Here is a 23,040-nt window from a genome sequence, read left to right on the forward strand (position 1 = left end):
TAGCTGCACAAGAACATTGACAGCAGCGTCCTTCCCTATCTATCATGTGACGAGCGATCACATGACCTAGTGACGTCACCATTACTTTCAGTATCTACACTGGAGCATTGACAGCAGCGTCCTCCCGGTGTACCATGTGACTTACAGCGGTCACATGACCCGGGACGTCAGAAGGTCCTTTCGCTGAAGCGGATCTAGGTAGTTGCTAATGCCGCTTATACCAGTAGGATCGGGCTCGGTGATTTGTATGGGTGCGAATTTTGCGGGGTTCAAGGGGTTTTTGGGCTCTTAGGCTTTGCTTATCTTATTGTTCTCTCTTTGTTTGGCTCGCGGGGATTCGAGAGGCCCCGCCCTCTGCTATTCTGTCTCTTATTGGGTGAAACTATTAATGTGACTGCGGTTGCTAGGAGACTGAGAAACTGTAAGAAGCGGAGGTGACGGCAGAGATGTGAGTAGTTCTGTCCTGTATCACCAGTCAATTACAGAGATTATTCTAACAGCCAATAGAGAGGTCAGACTGTTCAGTATGCCTGGTAGATAAAAGGTGCTTCTTCTGAGAGCAAAGCTGCTTATTCAAATTGCTGAAAATCTTGATCTCACCTCAAAATGGTTCTTTTTTTCCCCCTTCTCCTTTTATAACACAATTGGCCCAGGCTTAGTACAGCGTTCTTTCTGCTGTTGCTTACAGATCTATAATTCGCGAGTCGTGCTAATGAGTTGAATTGCAGTGGGTGTGAGAGAGACGAGGAGAAGATGATGCAGGGAGACATGTGAGAGAGAGACAGAGGAGAAGATGGTGCAGGGAGACGCGAGAGAGAGACAGAGAAGAAGATGGTGCAGGGAGACGCGAGAGAGAGACAGAGGAGAAGATGGTGCAGGGGGATGTGTGAGAGAGACAGAGGAGAAGATGGTGCAGGGAGACGTGAGAGAGAGAGAGAGAGAGAGAGACAGAGGAGAAGATGGTGCAGGGAGACATAAGAGAGACAGAGGAGAAGATGGGGCAGGGGGATGTGAGAGAGACAGAGGAGAAGATGGTGCAGGGAGACGTGAGAGAGAGAGAGACAGAGGAGAAGATGGTGCAGGGAGACGTGAGAGAGACAGAGGAGAAGATGGGGCAGGGGGATGTGAGAGAGAGACAGAGGAGAAGATGGTGCAGGGGGATGTATGAGAAAGACAGAGGAGAAGATGGTGCAGGGAGACGTGAGAGAGAGAGAGACAGAGGAGAAGATGGTGCAGGGAGACATAAGAGAGACAGAGGAGAAGATGGGGCAGGGGGATGTGAGAGAGAGACAGAGGAGAAGATGGTGCAGGGAGACGTGAGAGAGAGACACAGAGGAGAAGATGGTGCAGGGAGACGTGAGAGAGAGAGACAGAGGAGAAGATGGTGCAGGGAGACGTGAGAGAGAGAGACAGAGAAGAAGATGGTGCAGGGAGACGTGAGAGAGACAGAGGAGAAGATGGTGCAGGGAGACGTGAGAGAGACAGAGGAGAAGATGGTGCAGGGGGATGTGTGAGAGACAGAGGAGAAGATGGTGCAGGGGGATGTGTGAGAGACAGAGGAGAAGATGGTGCAGGGAGACGTGAGCGAGAGACAGGGGAGAAGATGTTGCAGGGGGATGTGTGAGAGAGAGAGAGGAGAAGATGGTGCAGGGAGACGTGAGAGAGAGACAGAGGAGAAGATGGTGCAGGGAGACGTGAGAGAGAGACAGAGGAGAAGATGGTGCAGGGAGACGTGAGATAGAGACAGAGGAGAAGATGGTGCAGGGGGATGTGTGAGAGAGACAAGATGAGAAGATGGTACAGGGGGATGTGTAAGAGAGACAGAGGAGAAGATGGTGCAGGGAGAGGAGTGAGAGGGACAGAGGAGAAGATGGTGCAGGGAGACGTGAGAGAGAGACAGAGGAGAAGATGGTGCAGGGAGACGTGAGAGAGAGAGACAGAGATGAAGATGGTGCAGGCAGACGTGAGAGAGACAGAGGAGAAGATGGTGCAGGGAGACGTGAGAGAGACAGAGGAGAAGATGGTGCAGGGGGATGTGTGAGAGACAGAGGAGAAGATGGTGCAGGGAGACGTGAGAGAGAGACAGGGGAGAAGATGTTGCAGGGGGATGTGTGAGAGAGACAGGAGAAGATGGTGCAGGGAGACGTGAGAGAGAGACAGAGGAGAAGATGGTGCAGGGAGACGTGAGAGAGAGAGACAGAGAAGAAGATGGTGCAGGCAGACGTGAGAGAGACAGAGGAGAAGATGGTGCAGGGAGACGTGAGAGAGACAGAGGAGAAGATGGTGCAGGGGGATGTGTGAGAGACAGAGGAGAAGATGGTGCAGGGAGACGTGAGAGAGAGACAGGGGAGAAGATGTTGCAGGGGGATGTGTGAGAGAGACTGAGGAGAAGATGGTGCAGGGAGACGTGAGAGAGAGACAGAGGGGAAGATGGTGCAGGGAGACGTGAGAGAGAGACAGAGGAGAAGATGGTGCAGGGAGACGTGAGAGAGAGACAGAGGAGAAGATGGTGCAGGGAGACGTGAGAGAGAGACAGAGGAGAAGATGGTGCAGGGAGACGTGAGATAGAGACAGAGGAGAAGATGGTGCAGGGGGATGTGTGAGAGAGACAAGAGGAGAAGATAGTACAGGGGGATGTGTAAGAGAGACAGAGGAGAAGATGGTGCAGGGAGAGGAGTGAGAGGCACAGAGGAGAAGATGGTGCAGGGAGACGTGAGAGAGAGACAGAAGAGAAGATGGTGCAGGGAGACGTGAGAGAGAGACAGAGGAGAAGATGATGCAGGGAGACGTGAGAGAGACAGAGGAGAAGATGGTGCAGGGGGATGTGTGAGAGACAGGAGAAGATGGTACAGGGGGATGTGTGAGAGAGACAGAGGAGAAGATGGTGCAGGGAGAGGAGTGAGAGGGACAGAGGAGAAGATGGTGCAGGGAGATGTGAGAGAGAGACAGAGGAGAAGATGGTGCAGGGAGACGTGAGCGAGAGACAGAGGAGAAGATGATGCAGGGAGACGTGAGAGAGACAGAGGAGAAGATGGTGCAGGGGGATGTGTGAGAGACAGAGGAGAAGATGGTGCAGGGAGGCGTGAGAGAGAGACAGGAGAGAAGATGGTGCAGGGGGATGTGTGAGAGAGACAGAGGAGAAGATGGTGCAGGGGGATCTGTGAGAGAGACAGAGGAGAATATGGTGCAGGGAGAGGAGTGAGAGGGACGGAGGAGAAGATGGTGCAGGGAGAGGAGTGAGAGGGACAGAGGAGAAGATGGTGCAGGGAGACGTGAGAGAGAGAGACAGGGGAGAAGATGGTGCAGGGGGATGTGTGAGAGAGACAGAGGAGAAGATGGTGCAGGTGGATCTGTGAGAGAGACAGAGGAGAAGATGGTGCAGGGAGAGGAGTGAGAGGGACAGAGGAGAAGATGGTGCAGGGAGAGGAGTGAGAGGGACAGAGGAGAAGATGGTGCAGGGAGATGTGAGAGAGAGACAGAGGAGAAGATGGTGCAGGGAGATGTGTGAGAGAGACAGAGGAGAAGATGGTGCAGGGAGACGTGAGAGAGAGACAGAGGAGAAGATGGTGCAGTTAGACGTGAGAGAGAGACAGGAGAAGATGGCGCAGGAAAATGTGTGAGAGAGACAGAGGAGAAGATGGTGCAGGGAGAGACGTGAGAGAGAGACAGAGGAGAAGATGGTGTAGGGAGATGAGAGAGAGCTAGAGGAGAAGATGGTGCAGGGAGACGTGTGAGAGAGACAGAGGAGAAGATGGTGCAGGGAGAGACGTGAGAGAGAGACAGAGGAGAAGATGGTGTAGGGAGATGAGAGAGAGCTAGAGGAGAAGATGGTGCAGGGAGACGTGTGAGAGAGAGACAGAGGAGAAGATGGTGCAGGGAGACGTGATAGAGAGAGACAGAGGAGAAGATGGTGCAGGGAAACGTGAGAGAGAGACAGAGGAGAAGATGGTGTAGGGAGATGAGAGAGAGCTAGAGGAGAAGATGGTGCAGGGAGACGTGTGAGAGAGAGACAGAGGAGAAGATGGTGCAGGGAGACGTGTGAGAGAGACAGGGGAGACGATGGTGTAGGGAGACGTGTGAGAGAGACAGAGGAGAAGATGGTCCAGGGAGACGTGATAGAGAGAGACAGAGGAGAAGATGGTGCAGGGAGACGTGATGGAGAGAGACAGAGAAGAAGATGGTGCAGGGAGACGTGTGAGGGAGAGACAGAGGAGAAGATGGTGCAGGGAGACGTGTTAGAGAGAGAGAGACAGAGGAGAAGATGGTGCAGGGAGACGTGTGAGGGAGAGACAGAGGAGAAGATGGTGCAGGGAGACGTGTGAGAGAGACAGAGGAGAAGATGGTGCAGGGAGACGTGATGGAGAGAGACAGAGGAGAAGATGGTGCAGGGAGACGTGATAGAGAGAGACAGAGGAGAAGATGGTGCAGGGAGACGTGATGGAGAGAGACAGAGGAGAAGAGGGTGCAGGGAGACGTGATGGAGAGAGACAGAGGAGAAGATGGTGCAGGGAGACGTGTGAGGGAGAGACAGAGGAGAAGATGGTCCAGGGAGACGTGTGAGAGAGACAGGGGAGAAGATGGTGTAGGGAGACGTGTGAGAGAGAGACAGAGGAGAAGATGGTCCAGGGAGACATGATAGAGAGAGACAGAGGAGAAGATGGTGCAGGGAGACGTGGGAGAGAGAGAGAGACAGAGGAGAAGATGGTGCAGGGAGACGTGTGAGAGAGAGACAGAGGAGAAGATGGTGCAGGGAGACGTGTGAGAGAGACAGGGGAGAAGATGGTGTAGGGAGACGTGTGAGAGAGAGACAGAGGAGAAGATGGTCCAGGGAGACATGATAGAGAGAGACAGAGGAGAAGATGGTGCAGGGAGACGTGATTGAGAGAGACAGAGGAGAAGATGGTGCAGGGAGACGTGTGAGGGAGAGAGAGAGAGACAGAGGAGAAGATGGTGCAGGGAGACGTGTGAGAGAGAGACAGAGGAGAAGATGGTGCAGGGAGACGTGTGAGAGAGACAGAGGAGAAGATGGTGTAGGGAGACGTGTGAGAGAGAGAGAGACAGGGGAGAAGATGGTGCAGGGAGACGTGTGAGAGAGACAGAGGAGAAGATGGTGCAGGGAGACGTTTGAGAGAGACAGAGGAGAAGATGGTGCAGGGAGAGGTGTGAGAGGGACAGGGGAGAAAATGGTGCAGGGAGACGTGAGAGAGAGACAGAGGAGAAGATGGTGCAGGGAGACGTGAGTGAGACAGAGGAGAAGATGGTGCAGGGAGACGTGAGAGAGACAGAGGAGAAGATGGTGCAGGGAGACGTGAGAGAGAGACAGAGGAGAAGATGGTGCAGGGAGAGACGTGAGAGAGAGACAGAGGAGAAGATGGTGCAGGGAGAGGTGTGAGAGGGACAGGGGAGAAAATGGTGCAGGGAGACGTGAGAGAGAGACAGAGGAGAAGATGGTGCAGGGAGACGTGAGTGAGACAGAGGAGAAGATGGTGCAGGGAGACGTGAGAGAGACAGAGGAGAAGATGGTGCAGGGAGACGTGAGAGAGAGACAGAGGAGAAGATGGTGCAGGGAGACGTGAGAGAGACAGAGGAGAAGATGGTGCAGGGAGACGTGAGAGAGAGACAGAGGAGAAGATGGTGCAGGGAGACGTGAGAGAGAGACAGAGGAGAAGATGGTGCAGGGAGACGTGAGAGAGACAGGGGAGAAGATGGTGCAGGAAAAGAACTATGTCACACCGGCTGGGCTTACTTTGCCACCGTCCCCTTTTGTTATTCCAAATACGCCCCTCCTGCCGCAGTAGGAGAAGCCTGCTGCCACCACTGGCCTCCTTTATGGCACCCAGAACCACATTCCTTCTGAGTAACTGTCGCTGCTAGTGTACTCCCGTGCTGATACACTTGGGCTGATACCCCGGACTGCTTACTATGGATCAGGGTGCTGTGGATGGATCCCCCCTAGCCTATCACACTGGCCAACGCTGCTGGGTAGCAGTAGAGCGGTGGTACTAGAGGGCTGGGTCCAACCTCAGAAACAGTTGAAGAACGGATAAGATTTAAGGTCTAATCTGCAGGATTACAGCAATATTGAAGAAGTTGTCATGCAGGGTCTTGAAGTAAAGAATGATGTTTTATTTCGCTCAAGTACCCTGATTAAAGGTATCAGTGGTCAGGTCAGATGGAACATCAGAATGATACATTTCAGTGTACAAGAGAGTGCTTTTTATACTGATTTGGACACAGGCTATTTTTAGAATCAGGATTCAATGTGTTTACACAAACATGGATTTACATGCATTGCAAAGCTAACAATATTTACACTGATCTATGAAATTCTAGAGTTGCTGTGATGTACTGCATCTGGTCTTCAGACGCAGAAAATCTAGGAGCCATTCTTAATTAAACCTGCCTGCCTTCAATGTTGGACCTTCACACATCAAAAGATCTAATTAGCATGGGGCCTTTCTTCAGACAGGTCAGAATTCCCACAGAACCCCAAACAAGCCATTTCCCCACATCACAATACACAAACGATTTCCAACCACAAAGGCTTATTGTATCAGATATATACATCAGAAATAAGGCATTTCCTTTAGCAAGGTTAAAACAGAAAAAAACATTTTCTACCTGGTCTAAGAAATAACAATTTTGTATATCAAAATATACACAATATCAAAAGTAGGTGTATGTACAATTATATAAATAAGCGCCCTGCGCTATTTCCTTTAAATAAATTTGTACAATAAGTTATTTATAAGTTATTCAGTCACAGAGATATGTGAGAGGGACAGAGGAGAAGATGGTGCAGGGAGACGTGTGAGAGGGACAGAGGAGAAGATGGTGCAGGGAGACGTGTGAGACAGAGAGACAGAGGAGAAGATGGTGCAGGGAGACGTGTGAGAGAGAGAGACGGGAGAAGATGGTGCAGGAAGACGTGAGAGAGAGACAGAGGAGAAGATGGTGCAGGGAGACGTGTCAGAGGGACAGAGGAGAAGATGGTGCAGGGAGACGTGTGAGAGAGAGAGAGCCAGAGGAGAAGATGGTGCAGTGGCATATGTAAAAGAAAGTGTAAAGTGAGAGACAGCTTAAGAATGGGAACGTCAGGAATGCAGCCACCATAAAACATAAGTATTTATGAAAATTCTAGTAAAGTTTAAAAGCCAATGTGTACTAAGAAATATCATTATAGAGACATTGAAGACAGATTGTAGAAATCTTATATGTATTCATTTAATAATGAACAATAAACTTTGTGGTTTTCACTACAATAACACCCCTGCCCCCTGTAAGTTGGGCTTTTTAGGTTTGGTTTGGGCTTGTTCTTCACTTAGCGGTTGCTTGTTTTTTATTTCAGAGTTGGAAACCCTGGATCATCTAGCGATTACCTTATTTTAGTGGAGATGCCAGCCGACCGCGGAGACCGGAGGAAGCGCTTCATCCTCACCACAGTGCACAACTATTTTGGGCTTGTAGTCGGAGAGGAGCTCTCGGACTGCCCAGAGCTGGACCGCTTCTTTGATGATGGAAACGAGTTTGTTCTGTCAGCGAGAAAAGCCGGAGCCCGGGTTCTGTTCTCCAACAAGGTACTAAGCAGCCAGGGCCCTGGGTTCTGTTATCCAGCAAGGTATTGAGCAACCGGGGTCCCGGGTTCTGTTATCCAACAAGGTACTAAGAAGCCAAGGTCCCGGGTTCTGTTATCCATCAAGGTACTAAGCAGCCGGAGCCCGGGTTCTATTATCCAACAAGGTACTAAGCAGCCGGAGCCCGGGTTCTATTATCCAACAAGGTACTAAGCAGCTGGGGTTCCGGGTTCTGTTCTCCAACAAGGTACTAAGCACCTGGGGCCCCAAGTTGTGTTCTCCAACAAGGTACTAAGTAGCCGGGGCCCCATCACCCCCATGTGTCAACTGTTTGCCCCTCTCCCTTTAGATTGCAAGCTCCAGTGAGCAGGGCCCTATTTCCTCCTGTTTTCATTGCCTATAACTTTTGCTCACTAGCGATACTGCGCACCTCCTCCTTGGACTCTCTACCCATTGACTCCACTCCTCCATTGTCTTCACACCACTTTCAGTGGCTCTAAACCTGTTAGTTGCACCCATTCTAATGGGCACAGGTTTCAGCCTGCGCTGAATATACCCCTTGCACCCCAGTAGCTGTGTTGAGAGTTGTAGTGTTTGTTGTATTATGCTTTTATACCATGTACTGTCTTGTTTCCCTCTGTACGACGCTGTGGACCTCATGACGTGCCCTATAAATAAAGGTTCATAATTATAATAACATTATTAACAGACATATTTGTAGTTTTATTTGCTTGCTTTTGATATTGATCAACTACAGCAGGCTTGGCCAACCTGCGGCTCTCCAGATATTGTGAAACTACAGATCCCAGCATTTCTTTGCCAGCTACCAGCTGGCTATCTAATGGCAAAGCATGATGGGGCTTGTAGTTTCACAACACCTGGAGAGCCACAGGTTGGCCAGGCCCAAACGGCAGTGTCATTTTGCTTGCTTTGTATTTGCATAGAACTACAAGCACCGGTGTGCTCTTGCATTCACCTATAGTTCACCAGACAAGAAATACTGTTAAAAAAAAACAAAAACACGCTATGAAAGATTTTATTCAAATAAATAGTCCCCCCACAAACCCTCTATTTCCCATTTATTGCACACCTAAACCCAGGAGGAATCCTCTTCAGTTTTTCAGCTGGTAATCCAATTAAAAAAACAAAAAAAAACACTCGTACTGGTATTTTAAGTGGCGTCTGACAAAATTAACCTATGCGTTTGGTAGGTAATATAGAGCCTAAGCTCCACTGGGACAGAGACTGATATGAATGACTATATATTCTTTAAATAGTCACTAAGGATCGATTCATTAAGGAACTTAAATTAAGAAGTTTCTTATTTAAGTCTCCTGGACAAAACCATGGTACAATGCAAGGGGTGCAAATTAGTTTTCTGTTTTGCACATAAGTTAAATACTGACTGTTTTTTTCATGTAGCACACAAATACTTGATAGCTTATTTGTACACTAAAATGTATAGTTGATATTTGTGTGCTACATTTTCACTCCTTGCATTGTAACATGGTTTTGTCCAGGAGACTTAAATAAGAAACTTCTTAATTAAAGTTCCTTAATGAATTGGACCCTAAATAATTTGACATGACTGTGTTTTCATTTGTAAGATGCACTCTGTATCAGACTGTTGAATTATAACCTACTGGTCGGTGTAGATGGAAATGTATGCATAGCTTATATATATCTCCTCTAAGGAGACCGTCTTTACGTATCTGCTACAGAGTGCACTTAACATGAAACTGCAACAGGTTTAATTTCTAAATATGACCCTTTGTGTCTATAACATTCATTTTTATTTTTAAAAAGCTGTACAAATCTAAGAATACAAAAATGTAGGGACAGGTTACACCCTCTTTTCATGCCCATACTTCTCATTTGCTGGTATATTGTATAGCCCATGACCAGCTTATTGTCCACTGATCACCGTGTTTTGGCTAGTATATTCTGCGTGGGTTTCATTATTCGGTGTACTCAGGCTTCTGGATTTCTCTAGTAGAAAGGTAATAAGAATTAGCAGGTTGCTTACAAGTACACAAAAAGGTACTTCGTTGTGGAAATATGTGAAGGAATCTGGCCCACACAAAAAAAGACTCACACAGAACTGGCCACAGCAGAGCATTTTGGCCAGGCCTCTTCGTGCCCTGTTATTGTGGCAATTTATTTTTTACATGTAATGAAATTTCAATACCAATGCCAACCAGTCCAACATTTATTATGGTCACCTAAAAAGCTTTTTCAATGATTAAATCTAGTTGGATCAATGATTATACAGTGGAGATCCACAGATGGGTGGACCTGTTCTGTGGATCTGCTCTGTTCACTAAGGGGGAGATTCAATTTTGCGTGAGGTGTCTCCGGAACGTCCACTGTTATGGCTGGAATCTCCGCTCAGGTGCAAGGAAAACGTAGCAGAGATTCCTACTCTAATTGCCAGCAATGTCCATGCACCACATCGCTGGCAGTTGACTCTTCCCCTAAATGACGGGATTGACTTTGCGTTAGTTTATGTGTAAAAGTTATGCATCTCCGCAAAGCTTCATCATCTTCTTCATCATTTATTTATATAGCGCCACTGATTCCGCACCGCTGAACAGAGAACTCATTCACATCATTTCCTGTCCCATTGGAGCTTACAGTCTAAATTCCCTAACACACACACACACACACACACACACACACACACAGACTAGGGTCAATATTGATAGCAACCAATTAACCTACCAGTAAGTTTTTGGAGTGTGGGAGGAAACCGAAGCACCCGGAGGAAACCCATGCAAACACAGGGAGAACATACAAACTCCGCACAGATAAGACCATGGTTGGGATTCAAACTCATGACCCCAGTGCTGTGAGGCAGAAGTGCTAACCACTGAGCCACTGTGCTGCCCAGTAGGGCACCCATATGTGACAATGCCTGATGGTTGGGTACCACAGCGATGTTACATCTTTAATATGGCATTCTCAGTGTTGTTTGCCTCTCTATATCTATCTGGTGTTTATGTACTCTTAGGACATATAATGCCTGCGTTTGTGTATTATTTATATGTCCGTGTTCCTTGTGGGTGAGTGTATATTGAATAACATCTATGTAATGCATCTATGCCTCTATTTTCATAATGACTGTTATATTGCAGGTTGATCCTGGTGATACCAAAGAAAAAGCTCTTGTGTTCTTTAAGATCCGACCAGATGTCATCACTGAGGACAACCTTCATGAAAACGTATTGGTTTCCTCAATGTTGGATTCCCCTATCAATACACTTTACCAGGCAGTGAGACAGATTTTTGCTCCACTGTTGTTAAAGGTGAGTTTGTGTGGAGTATAATTATAATGTCATTTATGGTCTGTTATATTTTCCAAGTTGCCAGTGATTTTTCATCAAATCTAGTCTGTAAATAAAGTGGACCACACAGTGGCGTTAACTCACTAAGCGTAAAAAGAAAGTGCGTCTGCATCAAAGCTGTTTGGAGCCACCATGCACTTCGATCCGCGCAAGTGCGGTAGATGTCCAACTTAGCGCATAAGTTATTTTTAGAGCAGGTTAGAGGAATGTGCGGATGAACAGAAGTCGGCAGAGGAGAGGCGTTGGAAGTAGTGATGACAATCCTAGTTAATTATGGTGTAGGCGAATCAGTCCGAACTGTTGTTACTTAAGGGAAACCAGCCCTGCTCTAATGGAGGTTTTCTATATGGCACTGGGACCCCCATGCTTTTGGTTCTTCCTGTTAGGATGCCTAGCCTAGATGAGGATTTGAGAAGGGGGCACTCTGCCCATTTTTACATTTTAAATGAAGCATTGTGCATAGGGACTGTTTTATTACAAGTGGCAATATTGGGTGGAGTGTCTTACATTACTCTGCCTGCGTCTGTAAATGTGCCAAACAGGTGACATTCTAGGTGACACTCTGACAGCCTTCAGTGTAGCAATGAAAAAAAGGCAAGGGGGTAAATTTATTAAGCTGCCGGTTTGAAAAGTGTAGATGTTGCCTATAGCAACCAATCAGATTTTAGTTATCATTTATTTAGTGCATTCTACAAAATGACAGCTAGAATCTGATTGGTTGCTATAGGCAACATCTATACTTTTTCAAACCCGCAGCTTAATAAATTTACCCCAAGAAGTTTATTTTCAAATAAAGAAATGTATTACTGCGGAACATCTTTTTCATTTAAAATGTAACTTTTATTGTATACAATTAAAATAACATTGAGAAAAATCCAGCGAAATATTACAAGAAAAAAGTGCTTGTAATTTAAACAAAAATGTGTATAATTAAAATTGCTGGATGCACTTCAATGTATCTCCTATATTCATTGAAGATTTATGCTCTAAATATTTAGGTATAATAATAAAGTACGGCTTAATTCTATTAGGCAATGGATTCCCTTTTGTGTAGCAAGATATTCTCCCTCCAGTATAATTAGCCTTTTCTTTGTTATATATTGATCCTTCTTAACCAGATAACAACATAACTGCTATATCTTATATACCCTGCATGTGATTGGTAAAGGGCTATAAGAATCTGTAACATGCGACATATGTAATGACATAAACTACAGCAATAATTTCCAAGGGCTTATTTCCCCCTTCAATATTATCACAAGTCAATAGAAATACTATTGAATTAGTGCTGTAATGAGCTTGCTCCCAAAACCCCCATTCCCACTGGAGGCTAAAGCCCACTATCACTGCATGCACACCATTTGTAGATAAGGGGAATGATTTACTATAGGCCTTCTAGTTGTTCTATAGTTGCTTTGGATATATAAGAGCTATTTCCCTAAAATTAGAAGCCACCTCATATATAATAACTGAGATCAGAGTGCATTCAGGGAATACACCGACACGCGTTTCGCTTAGATGTGCTTTCTCAAAGGCCTTCAATGTAGAACAGCATATATATAGCTTTTGGCATGTCCTCCTGTCTCCTCATTCTCATGACTTATATAAGCAATAAATAAGGCTAAATCAAGCAGTATCTTAGGAGTAAAGCGGAAACTTTTTTGAATTGAAAAGAGCAGTAATAAAGAGCTCGGCGGTTAGTATTTAACAATTACACATTTGCGCAGTGCATGTCCTAAAGACCTCTCCGCCTCGCTGCACATGGAGGCACAGGTGTAGTTTGCGGGCAGGAGAGGGGCAACTTCATGTTGGGTGTATAAAGATGCATTGGTACACAACAAATCCATTTTGAGGTGTGTTTCTGGAGAACTTCATAGATGAATTACATAGAATTACTGTTTTGTGGGCTTAACCAATTTTCATCACAATTTAGCTCATGAATTCACTAAGAACCATTACCTGCTGAATATCAGTCAGACACTACCTCAGTGATGTCTCTGGCAGTGACGGAGCGCAGTGCTTAGCTAGCAGTGACGGAGCGCAGTGCTTAGCTGGCAGTGACGAGCGCGGTGCTTAGCTGGCAGTGACGGAGCGCGGTACTTAGCTGGCAGTGACGGAGCATGGTGCCTAGCTAGCTAAGAACCATTACCTGCTGAATATGAGTCAGGCACTACCTCAGCGATGTCTCTGGCAGTGACGGAGCGCGGTGCTTAGCTGGCAGTGACGAAGCACGGTGCTTAGCTGGCAGTGACGGAGCACGGTGCCTAGCTAGCTAAGAACCATTACCTGCTGAATATCAGTCAGGCACTACCTCAGTGATGTCTCTGGTTCTTAGCAAATGGATGGGCCAATTACGATTTATTAATGGATGCCTCCACTGTGTGCTGGGGACAGGTCCTCTTTAAACGATCAATGCTTAATGGACATTGTTGTGGGAAATAAGAGACAGTTTAATTTAAGCACAAATGTTTTCATTATGGACCAATCTGACAGTGTCCTCGGGTCTTTGCATAGCTCCAACCAAATAACCAATTTTTTTTAGCATTGTATATAATCTATACATAGGTATTACAACTTATGCATAATACAGGATAGATTGCTGCAAGCACATCATTTGCAATTACTTTTAGTTAGAATAATAACAAGGATGCACAAGTCATTATAAATCATGTTCTGTATTAAGCACTACACTAATTAGCATTGGCAATATACCAACGGTCTAGTATCTGGTGAGAAGTATTGTCAGTACTTCTGTATATAAACCATTGCCATTTTATCACATGCCAGTAATTTTCCAGTAGTTAAAGATAAATGCTTCCATTAAATCAATCCTTACATTACTTTATTAAGATAAACATGGCATATGGTGTAATATGTAATATTATAATGCAGTATTTTACACTGAGTCTATAGGAATTGATGCTACAGAGCTGCAATGATATCCTTATATTGTTTGCTTTCAATAGATCGGTTTGATGAAGATAAAAAGCTGCCCATACAACGGCAGGTACAGTCACTCAGTGCCGAGTCCCCAAATCTGTGTCCCATTTATCCACCCACATCGGTAAATAAATTGGACGGACCCAGTCACCTGACACTCAGGCAGAGTGGCTAGATCACATGGTGCCCAGTTAGTTTGGCATATCACTGATATCAACCAACCAGATTTCCAAGTACTTATGATTGGGTATGGCAGTTGTTTTGGGCCTACGTGTGCTGTGGCCACATTATCTCTCCAAATAAATGCAGATTTATACAGTTTAAGCAGTTTTAACAGGAACTAATGTCTTCTCCTAACTAGCAAAGTAGTGATAATCACACACCACCATAGACTCAGGACCTGGAACATAGTACAGAGGCTTGGGACAAGGGGTAATAAAATAAATGAAGAAATCCATTTTTGGCTTATCCCTGAGGTTATGTAATTGCAGAATTGGAATACAGTATAATCACTAACATTCTTGCTTAATATTTTATAATTTATTAAGGACGAGAAATGGAGTAAGCAGTTTGACCCTAAGCTGCAAGCTTTGCTGAGTGACCTGGAGGCTGGATTGGGCAGTGTGTTGCGGGGAACTCTTTCCAATAGGGGGAGCTCTAAGTCTGGTGGAGAAGATGACTTGCAAGGTTTGTGTATGGTGACACGTTGATTATTTTTTATCTCTCTATAAATTTCATTGACATCTGAGCGGTTCATAGTAGGACAACAATACCACTACAAAAGTAATATTTATCATTTTAAAAAGGTTATTGCAATGTATTGTAAGTGGCCACAAACCAATAGTATTTAAATGGCTTTATTGTGTCTTGTAGGTATTATAACCCCCACTGATGAGTTTCAGTTCTGGGCAGAAATTGCAGAAAGTAGGAGTAAATCCAGTATCAGAGAGAGAGCAATCTATTTTGTAAATTTGTTTCAAACAATTGAAAAAGTGAGTATATTTTTTCCTTGTAACCTGTGTGTGTTTTATGTACTGTACCAGCTGTTTTTGTGTCTGAAATTGGTGAGTAAATGGGGACCTAAATGTACATGTCAAAGCAGATGGAACCCTGGATAATACAGGACAATGGACTAGATGTGGTGAATAGCGTACAACATTACCATCTAGTGGCAGGAAGTTGGACTACATGTAATAAAGTTGGCCTCTATATAGATTATAACAATTTTGACAAATGTATCAGTTTTTGGATTCTTCTTCCGACATGAAACAGAAATAAAATAGCCGTTTGAATCTGAGCTGATTCTTCAGTTGATCTTCTGCCAATCACTTGGGCATTTACACAGGAAGAAGTAAAGTAACGTGATAGACGTGAAAGCAGACAGTGAACAACAATATCGTTGCTTACACAGGTAGAAATGCTTAGCTAGCAGTGATGGGGCGCGGTACTTAGCTAGCAGTGATGGGGCTTGGTGCTTAGCTAGCAGTGATGGGGCGCGGTACTTGGCTAGCAGTGATGGGGCTTGGTGCTTAGCTCGCAGTGATGGCATACGGTGCTTAGCTAGCAGTGATGGGGCGCGGTACTTAGCTAGCAGTGATGGGGAGCGGTGCTTAGCTAGCAGTGATGGGGCACGGTGCTTAGCTAGCAGTGATGGAGCGCGATGCTTAGCTAGCAGTGATGGGGCGCGGAGCTTAGCTAGCAGTGATGGGGAGCGGTGCTTAGCTAGCAGTTATGGAGCGCGGTGTTTAGCTAGCAGTGATGGGGCGCGGAGCTTAGCTAGCAGTGATGGGGCGCGGTGCTTAGCTAGCAGTGATGGAGCGCGGTGCTTAGCTAGCAGTGATGGGGCGCGGAGCTTAGCTGGCAGTGATGGGGCGCGGAGCTTAGCTAGCAGTGATGGGGAGCAGTGCTTAGCTAGCATTGATGGAGCGCGATGCTTAGCTAGCAGTGATGGGGAGCGGTGCTTAGCTAGCAGTGATGGAGCACGATGCTTAGCTAGCAGTGATGGGGCGCGGTGTTTAGCTAGCAGTGACAGAGCGCGGTGTTTAGCTAGCAGTGATGGAGCGCGGTGTTTAGCTAGCAGTGATGGGGCGCGGAGCTTAGCTAGCAGTGATGGGGAGCAGTGCTTAGCTAGCATTGATGGAGCGCGATGCTTAGCTAGCAGTAGTGGGGCACGATGCTTAGCTAGCAGTGGTGGGGCGCAGTGCTTAGCTAGCAGTGATGGGGCGCGGTACTTAGCTAGCAGTGATGGGGCGCGGTACTTAGCTAGCAGTGATGGGGCGCGGTGCTTAGCTAGCAGTGATGGGGCGCGGTGCTTAGCTAGCAGTGATGGGGCGCGGTGCTTAGCTAGCAGTGATGGAGCGCTGTGCTTAGCTAGCAGTGATGGAGCGCGGTGCTTAGCTAGCAGTGGTGGGGCGCAGTGCTTAGCTAGCAGTGATGGAGCGCAGTGCTTAGCTAGCAGTGATGGAGCGCAGTGCTTAGCTAGCAGTGAGAGAGCGCGGTGTTTAGCTAGCAGTGATGGGGCGCGGTACTTAGCTAGCAGTGGTGGGGCGCGGTGCTTAGCTAGCAGTGATGGAGCGCTGTGCTTAGCTAGCAGTGATGGAGCGCGGTGCTTAGCTAGCAGTGGTGGGGCGCGGTGCTTAGCAGTGATGGAGCGCAGTGCTTAGCTAGCAGTGATGGAGCGCGGTGCTTAGCTAGCAGTGATGGGGCGCGGTACTTAGCTAGCAGTGATGGGGCGCGGTGTTTAGCTAGCAGTGAGAGAGCGCAGTGTTTAGCTAGCAGTGATGGAGCGCGGTGTTTAGCTAGCAGTGATGGAGCGCAGTGCTTAGCTAGCAGTGATGGAGCGCGGTGCTTAGCTAGCAGTGATGGAGCGCGGTGCTTAGCTAGCAGTGATGGAGCGCGGTGCTTAGCTAGCAGTGCACTTGTGCCTCTAGACCACCACACCTAAACGTGGTATAATTGCATGGTCACTGCATAGTTTCCTCCTTCTGTCTGTTCTGACTGTAAAGACACAGTTCTGCTGACACTCTGAATGTCTGCAGTGCCGGACTTCCACCCAATGCAGCTCCCTCTTTTACCTACCTGTCCTGATATCCAGTAAGTGAGAGGTAATAGACAAACTGTGGTGAATAGCGTACAACATTACCATCTAGTGGCAAGAAGTTGGACTACATGTAATAAAGTTGGCCTCTATATAGATTATAACATTTTTGACAAATGTATCAGTTGTTGGATTCTTCTTCCGACATGAAACAGAAATAAAATAGCCAGTTCAATCTGAGCTGATTTTTCAGTTGATCTTCTGCCAATCAGTTGGGCATTTACACAGGAAGAAGTAAAGTAACTGAAATAGACGTGAAAGCAGACAGTGAACAACAATATCGTTGCTTACACAGGTAGAAATGCCTAGCTAGCAGTGATGGGGCTCGGTACTTAGCTAGCAGTGATGGAGCGCGGTACTTAGCTAGCAGTGATGGAGCGCGGTGCTTAGCTAGCAGTGATGGAGCGCGGTGCTTAGCTAGCAGTGATGGAGCGCGGTGCTTAGCTAGCAGTGGTGGGGCACGGTGCTTAGCTAGCAGTGATGGGGCGCGGTACTTAGCTAGCAGTGATGGAGCGCGGTGCTTAGCTAGCAGTGATGGAGCGCGGTGCTTAGCTAGCAGTGATGGAGCGCGGTGCTTAGCTAGCAGTGATGGGGCGCGGTACTTAGCTAGCAGTGATGGGGCGCGGTGCTTAGCTAGCAGTGATGGGGCGCGATGCTTAGCTAGCAGTGATGGGGCGCGATGCTTAGCTAGCAGTGATGGGGCGCGATGCTTAGCTAGCAGTGGTGGGGCGCGATGCTTAGCTAGCAGTGATGGGGCGCGGTGCTTAGCTAGCAGTGATGGGGCGCGGTGCTTAGCTAGCAGTGATGGGGCGCGGTGCTTAGCTAGCAGTGATGGGGCGCGGTGCTTAGCTAGCAGTGATGGAGCGCGGTGCTTAGCTAGCAGTGATGGAGCGCGGTGCTTAGCTAGCAGTGATGGAGCGCGGTGCTTAGCTAGCAGTGATGGAGCGCAGTGCTTAGCTAGCAGTGCACTTGTGCCTCTAGACCACCACACCTAAACGTGGTATAATTGCATGGTCACTGCATAGTTTCCTCCTTCTGTCTGTTCTGACTGTAAAGACACAGTTCTGCTGACACTCTGAATGTCTGCAGTGCCGGACTTCCACCCAATGCAGCTCCCTCTTTTACCTACCTGTCCTGATATCCAGTAAGTGAGAGGTAATGTCCATTTATCCTTTTGCTATGTGTACATTTTGTAAGTGATATGTGTCACTAGCCAAAGATGGTGCAACACAAACTACAAAAAATGTTTTGAGCTGAAGCCATGCAGCATATCACAACAGCCATGAATCTATATAGATTTGTATAGGTACGTGTGACTGGATCACTGATAAATAACTTCTGGTATACATTTATTTAAAGGAAATAGTGCAGTGCGCTCATTTATATAATTGCCAATGCACTTATTTTTTATTGTGTATATTTTGAGATAGGAAATGGTTATTTCTGAGACTAGGGTATAATTTTTTTTTTCTGTTTTAACCTTTCTAGAGGAAATGCCTTATTTCTGATGTATATATCTGATACAATAAGTCTTTGATTTGAAAGCCTTTTGGTGTAAGGAAATGCTTTATTTGGGGGTGTACCTTTCTTTGGGAACGCGTATTCTGTGACTGTCTGAAGAAAGGATTCCTGTTGATTGGATCTTTTGATGTGCGAGGGTTCACTTGAAGACAGGAAGGTTTAATTAAAGACGTTCTGCTAGATTTCCTGCGTCTAAAAACGATGCAGGACATCACAGCAATTCTAGAATTTCACAGATAAGTGTAAAAATTGTTAGCTTTGCAATGCATGTAAATCTATGTCTTGCTAAACAGGTTACATTCTGATTCTAAAAATAGCATGTCTCCAAATCTGTATAAAAAGCACTGTCCAGTACACTGAAATGTATCGTTCTTCTTGTTTCATCTGACCTGATCACGGTACCTCCAACAATTGTGAGAGCAAATAAACATCACTTGCTTCAAAGACCTGCTTGAAAACATCTTCAATATTGCTGTATTCCTGTGACCTGCAGATTAGACCCTAAATCTAATCCAGTGGTGGGCAAACTCAGTCCTCAAGGGCTATCAACAGTTCATGTTTTTAGGATTTCTTTAATCATGCACAGCTGAGTTAATCTATTTGGGTGGGTCAGTAATTATCCCAGCTGTTTCTACAGACAGAAATCCTAAAAGCATGAACTGTTGTTAGCCCTTGAGGACTGAGTTTGCCCACCACTGATCTAATCCGTTCTCCGGCTGTTTCTGAGGTTGGATCCAGCTTTTCCTGTACCACCGCTCTGCCTGCTACCCTGCAGCCCTGGTCAGTGTGATAGGCCAGGGGGGGATCCATCCACAGAAAACCTGATCTATAGTAAGAGATCAGGAGTTCCAACCGAGGTACACCAGTAACGGGGTACACTCACAGCGTCAGTTACCCAGAAGAAACACAGTTCTGGATGCCGGTAAGGAGTCCAGTGGTGGCAGCATTTGTAAGCCCCTCCTACTGCGGCAAGAGGGCGCATTTGGGATAACGCAAGGGAACGGTGGCAAAGTATGCCCAGCCGGTTCCCAGCAGCAAAAGACAGGGTGGCATAGGCGGTCCATCCTGTCACAGTACATAATAGAGAAATTAGCAAATTAAAACATGCAATCCTCTTCTTTACAAAACAGTGGTGTTTTATAGCTTGTGTGGCACAAGTTTACTCTAGGTGAGGATTTCACATAAACGTAGCAAGAGGAAGCACATTTGGAGATAACACAATGGTTATATAATAATGCGTTGCACCGTATCTAACATGTAATATGCATAATACACCGACAGTTATATATCAGCGGGGATATCAGCATAAATATAACGTGCTGCAGTGTATGAAGATGTGAATAAACCGATTAAAGGGACTGTGGATTTTCAGAGAATTTGATACAGGAGAAGAGAGAAAAGTGAACAAAAGGAGAGAAACAGAGAGGAAGAGGGAGCAAGATGAGAACAAGAAAAGGGGAAAAGGAAGGAAAATAGTTAGAGAAGAGAAGTATGCGGTGGGGCTAAGGCCGCAAGGAGGGAAGGGTATTCAGAGGGCAATGACTCTAGTTATGCTATGGAAGGGGGGGAGCGGTATTGAAAAGGACAATCAAGGCTCCCATACTTTATTAGAGGAGTTATTGATTATGCTTGTTATGAATTCCATACGGTGAACATGCCATGCTCGATTGATGGTAGCCTGGAGGGAGGGAGGCGCAGCTTGTTTCCAATCCGCGGAAATTTGACATATGGCGGCTGAAATTATATGATGTGCTAATTTATTTTGACGATGAGTCTCAGCAGGAAATCCAAGAGGCAAAAGAAAGAATTTAGGGTCGAGTGGGATGTCCGTTTGAATCAGGGATTGGAGTGATTTGTTTTTTAGTCAGTAAAATTATTGTCATGCATCTAAGGAGGCTGTAATGAGGGAATACAAATACATAGCAAGTATTGTGTGATTATAGCAAGGAGATGTAAGTCCACCAGATACAAGGAAACTAATGCTGGACACATATTTACATCTGCTTCTTCTGGATCATTGTTGCCAACCCTTTTAGGGGCTAAGAACAATGGCACACCTGCACTTTTGGGCCCAGAACAATGGCTCTACAGGTGCTAAAAAATATGGGTGTCAAGTACAAGGGGTGTATTTTTAACCCTTTCACTGCTAAAGGTCTGCAGGCTTTCTGCACCTCAGCTGGCCGAGGCAGTCTTCACATTTTTGTATGCATCAATAAAATATATATTACAGGTTTATTCCAGTTCATCTCCCCTGCCCCCCTCCCCAAACAAACCTCTCTGAAAGTAGACCACTTATGGAATTTTTAAAACAAGTATCCATGATTTTGTACTCCACGTTATGTTCCCGCAAATGTTAGTCAAATATAAATTTTGAATAAACATTATACAAGCGTTTCATAAAAAACAAACCAATGCTATACACAAAATGCTTACTAAACGTTAAGTGTGTAGAGTTCATAAATGCCATATGCGTTTAAACTTGTGTGCCCAAAACCCAAGCTTGCAAAATCGTAAAGAGGAAAGATCCTAATCTATAATCCTATCCTTTGCTATTTTGAGTTGCATTCTAAATATAAATATATATGTGTGTGGTTTGTGAATAGGTTATCAGTGTGCAACAGTGCTCTACTCTGAGCCCAAGAATTAATCAAAAGGACACAACGCATTCCTTTCACTCCCGGTGAAGTTCACCCTGGGCTCTCGCAAGGTCTGCAAGTCCCACAAATAGCTGCAATGTGTGCTGCTTGCTCATGGAGTGACTAGATGGTAATGGTGATCATAATCTTTCTTTGAACAATCAGTCACCTATAAAAGATAGCTGCACATGAATCCGGTGACATTGTGTGGATGGCAGACCCAGGAATGTGGGTCGGTGGGACAACCCGCTTTCTGCGATGAATGTTACTATCAAGTGACAAACCTGGATAAACGATTCTGCAAAATATAATGTGATTCTGCAAAATATAATGTCCTGAAGGTTGTCAATATAATTCAAATTGACACCTATCGCCCGTTTTGGAATGCTCGGAATGTTTTGTAATCTCGTATCATTTTTGAATATTGAAACTTTTGTTGACCATTATTTTATATTCTGTTTTGTAATGTTATGTTGTAATGTTATGCCATTAGTAAATCTAGAAAATGTGTATTTTGTTTACAGTACTACAATAGTCTAGGCAACCTGCCATTAGCTGAAGTTGTGGAGCTTGTAGAAACTACAAAGGAGACAGTGGATGATGTGTGGAGACAGACGGAGCATGAGCCATATCCAGAACACCGCATGAAGCAATTACTGGAGATCATTGGTAGGTCTATTCAGGACTATGGTGGAACAGTAAGCGTGTACAACCCAGGACCCCATAGTTCCTCTTTTTGTAACATTTATATTTTTATGGTTTTGTTTTTGTTTTTTGTTTTTTTAATCTTTGCAAACAGAAATTTAGGTTTACAACATGGGCCCAGCAGTTTTAGACACACACTCCCGAGGTCTAAACTCTGCCCTTCTGAACATGTGCTTGGGGTTTCACTGTGCATGTGCTGCCCCCGAGCATGGTCAGAAAGGCACAGCATGGGCCTCATCCAAATTTTCCTATGGAGCCTGGTGATGCGGTGTTTTCCCCTTTTAAAGTCGGTAACCCATATTGTACTACGTGTAGCATGTCCATGTAGACAGGCCATCTCACTCGCGCTCTCTCTTCCTCTCTATTTACTGCTCTCTCTTCCTCTCTCTTTCTTTCGATTTACTTTTTTTATTATCCGAATCCAAACCATGGCAATAAATGTGATTATTCAGGCATTTAATTATTTTTAAGTCGCCACGTCTCACAATACTCCGCTGCTTTGGTGATTCCTGCATGGAGCGGTAAGCATTAACTTACCACTTTGACAGCCCAGTCTTTGCAGATGTGCCCATGTGTGACCTGCTTTACCACCTCATACATGCGCAGTGCAGTTTGCCCTTTCAGTTCCACAAAAGCTTTTTTTTAAAATAAATAAATAAATATTTCAACATCTCAAATGTTTTAATTTATTAAAGGAATAAGTGTAGTGTGTAAGGTTAACTGGTGTAAGCTTATTTTAGTATAACATCTGTGACACTGTATCCATTTAGACCACACACAATGATTACTTTACGGTTAATCTTGTCTCTTTTAGGGAACGCATTGGGTCGTTGTGTTCAGAAGAACCTTGGTGGCCTGAATCTTTGGACGGACCAGTTCCCCACTGTAAAAGAGAGCCTGCGGGCAGGTATTACTGTCTGTGAGCAGTGGGCATCAGCTTGTGAACACCTGACTGGCCAGCTTTGGCGGAGGTACACTCCGCACCCTTGGAAGAATGATAAATACTCCCCAGAATCTCTTCAAAAACTTGGCAAACGTCTGGAAGAGGTATTTGATGTACTGTGTATTGCAATCACTTTGTTGTTATTTATATCTGCATTTCCAAGTAAGAAGTTCACCTGCTTTGGGGCAGGGGGGCAGCGGGCCGCTCGGTCAGACCGCAATTAGGGCCGGGGGTAGACATCAGATGCAGCCGCGTCAGCGCACAGGCGGCCGCATCACAT

The 23,040-nt window shown here is 45.9% G+C and overlaps 1 protein-coding gene across 1 annotated transcript in view; it reads left to right on the top strand.

Moving 5' to 3' along the window:
- Positions 1–346: 346 nt before the first annotated feature.
- DYNC2H1 (dynein cytoplasmic 2 heavy chain 1) overlaps positions 347–23,040 on the top strand; it is a 350,876-nt gene continuing 328,182 nt past the window's right edge. Inside the window, exons 1-7 of the mRNA XM_075198801.1 lie at positions 347–448; positions 7,349–7,577; positions 10,709–10,879; positions 14,407–14,545; positions 14,732–14,850; positions 21,637–21,781; positions 22,632–22,864. Of these exons, the coding sequence (XP_075054902.1) occupies positions 7,395–7,577; positions 10,709–10,879; positions 14,407–14,545; positions 14,732–14,850; positions 21,637–21,781; positions 22,632–22,864 (990 nt within the window). The 5' untranslated portion in view covers positions 347–448; positions 7,349–7,394. The remainder of the gene's footprint in view (positions 449–7,348; positions 7,578–10,708; positions 10,880–14,406; positions 14,546–14,731; positions 14,851–21,636; positions 21,782–22,631; positions 22,865–23,040) is intronic.

Source organism: Mixophyes fleayi, chromosome 2 (assembly GCF_038048845.1).
Source record: "Mixophyes fleayi isolate aMixFle1 chromosome 2, aMixFle1.hap1, whole genome shotgun sequence".
NCBI classification, from domain to species: domain Eukaryota; kingdom Metazoa; phylum Chordata; class Amphibia; order Anura; family Limnodynastidae; genus Mixophyes; species Mixophyes fleayi.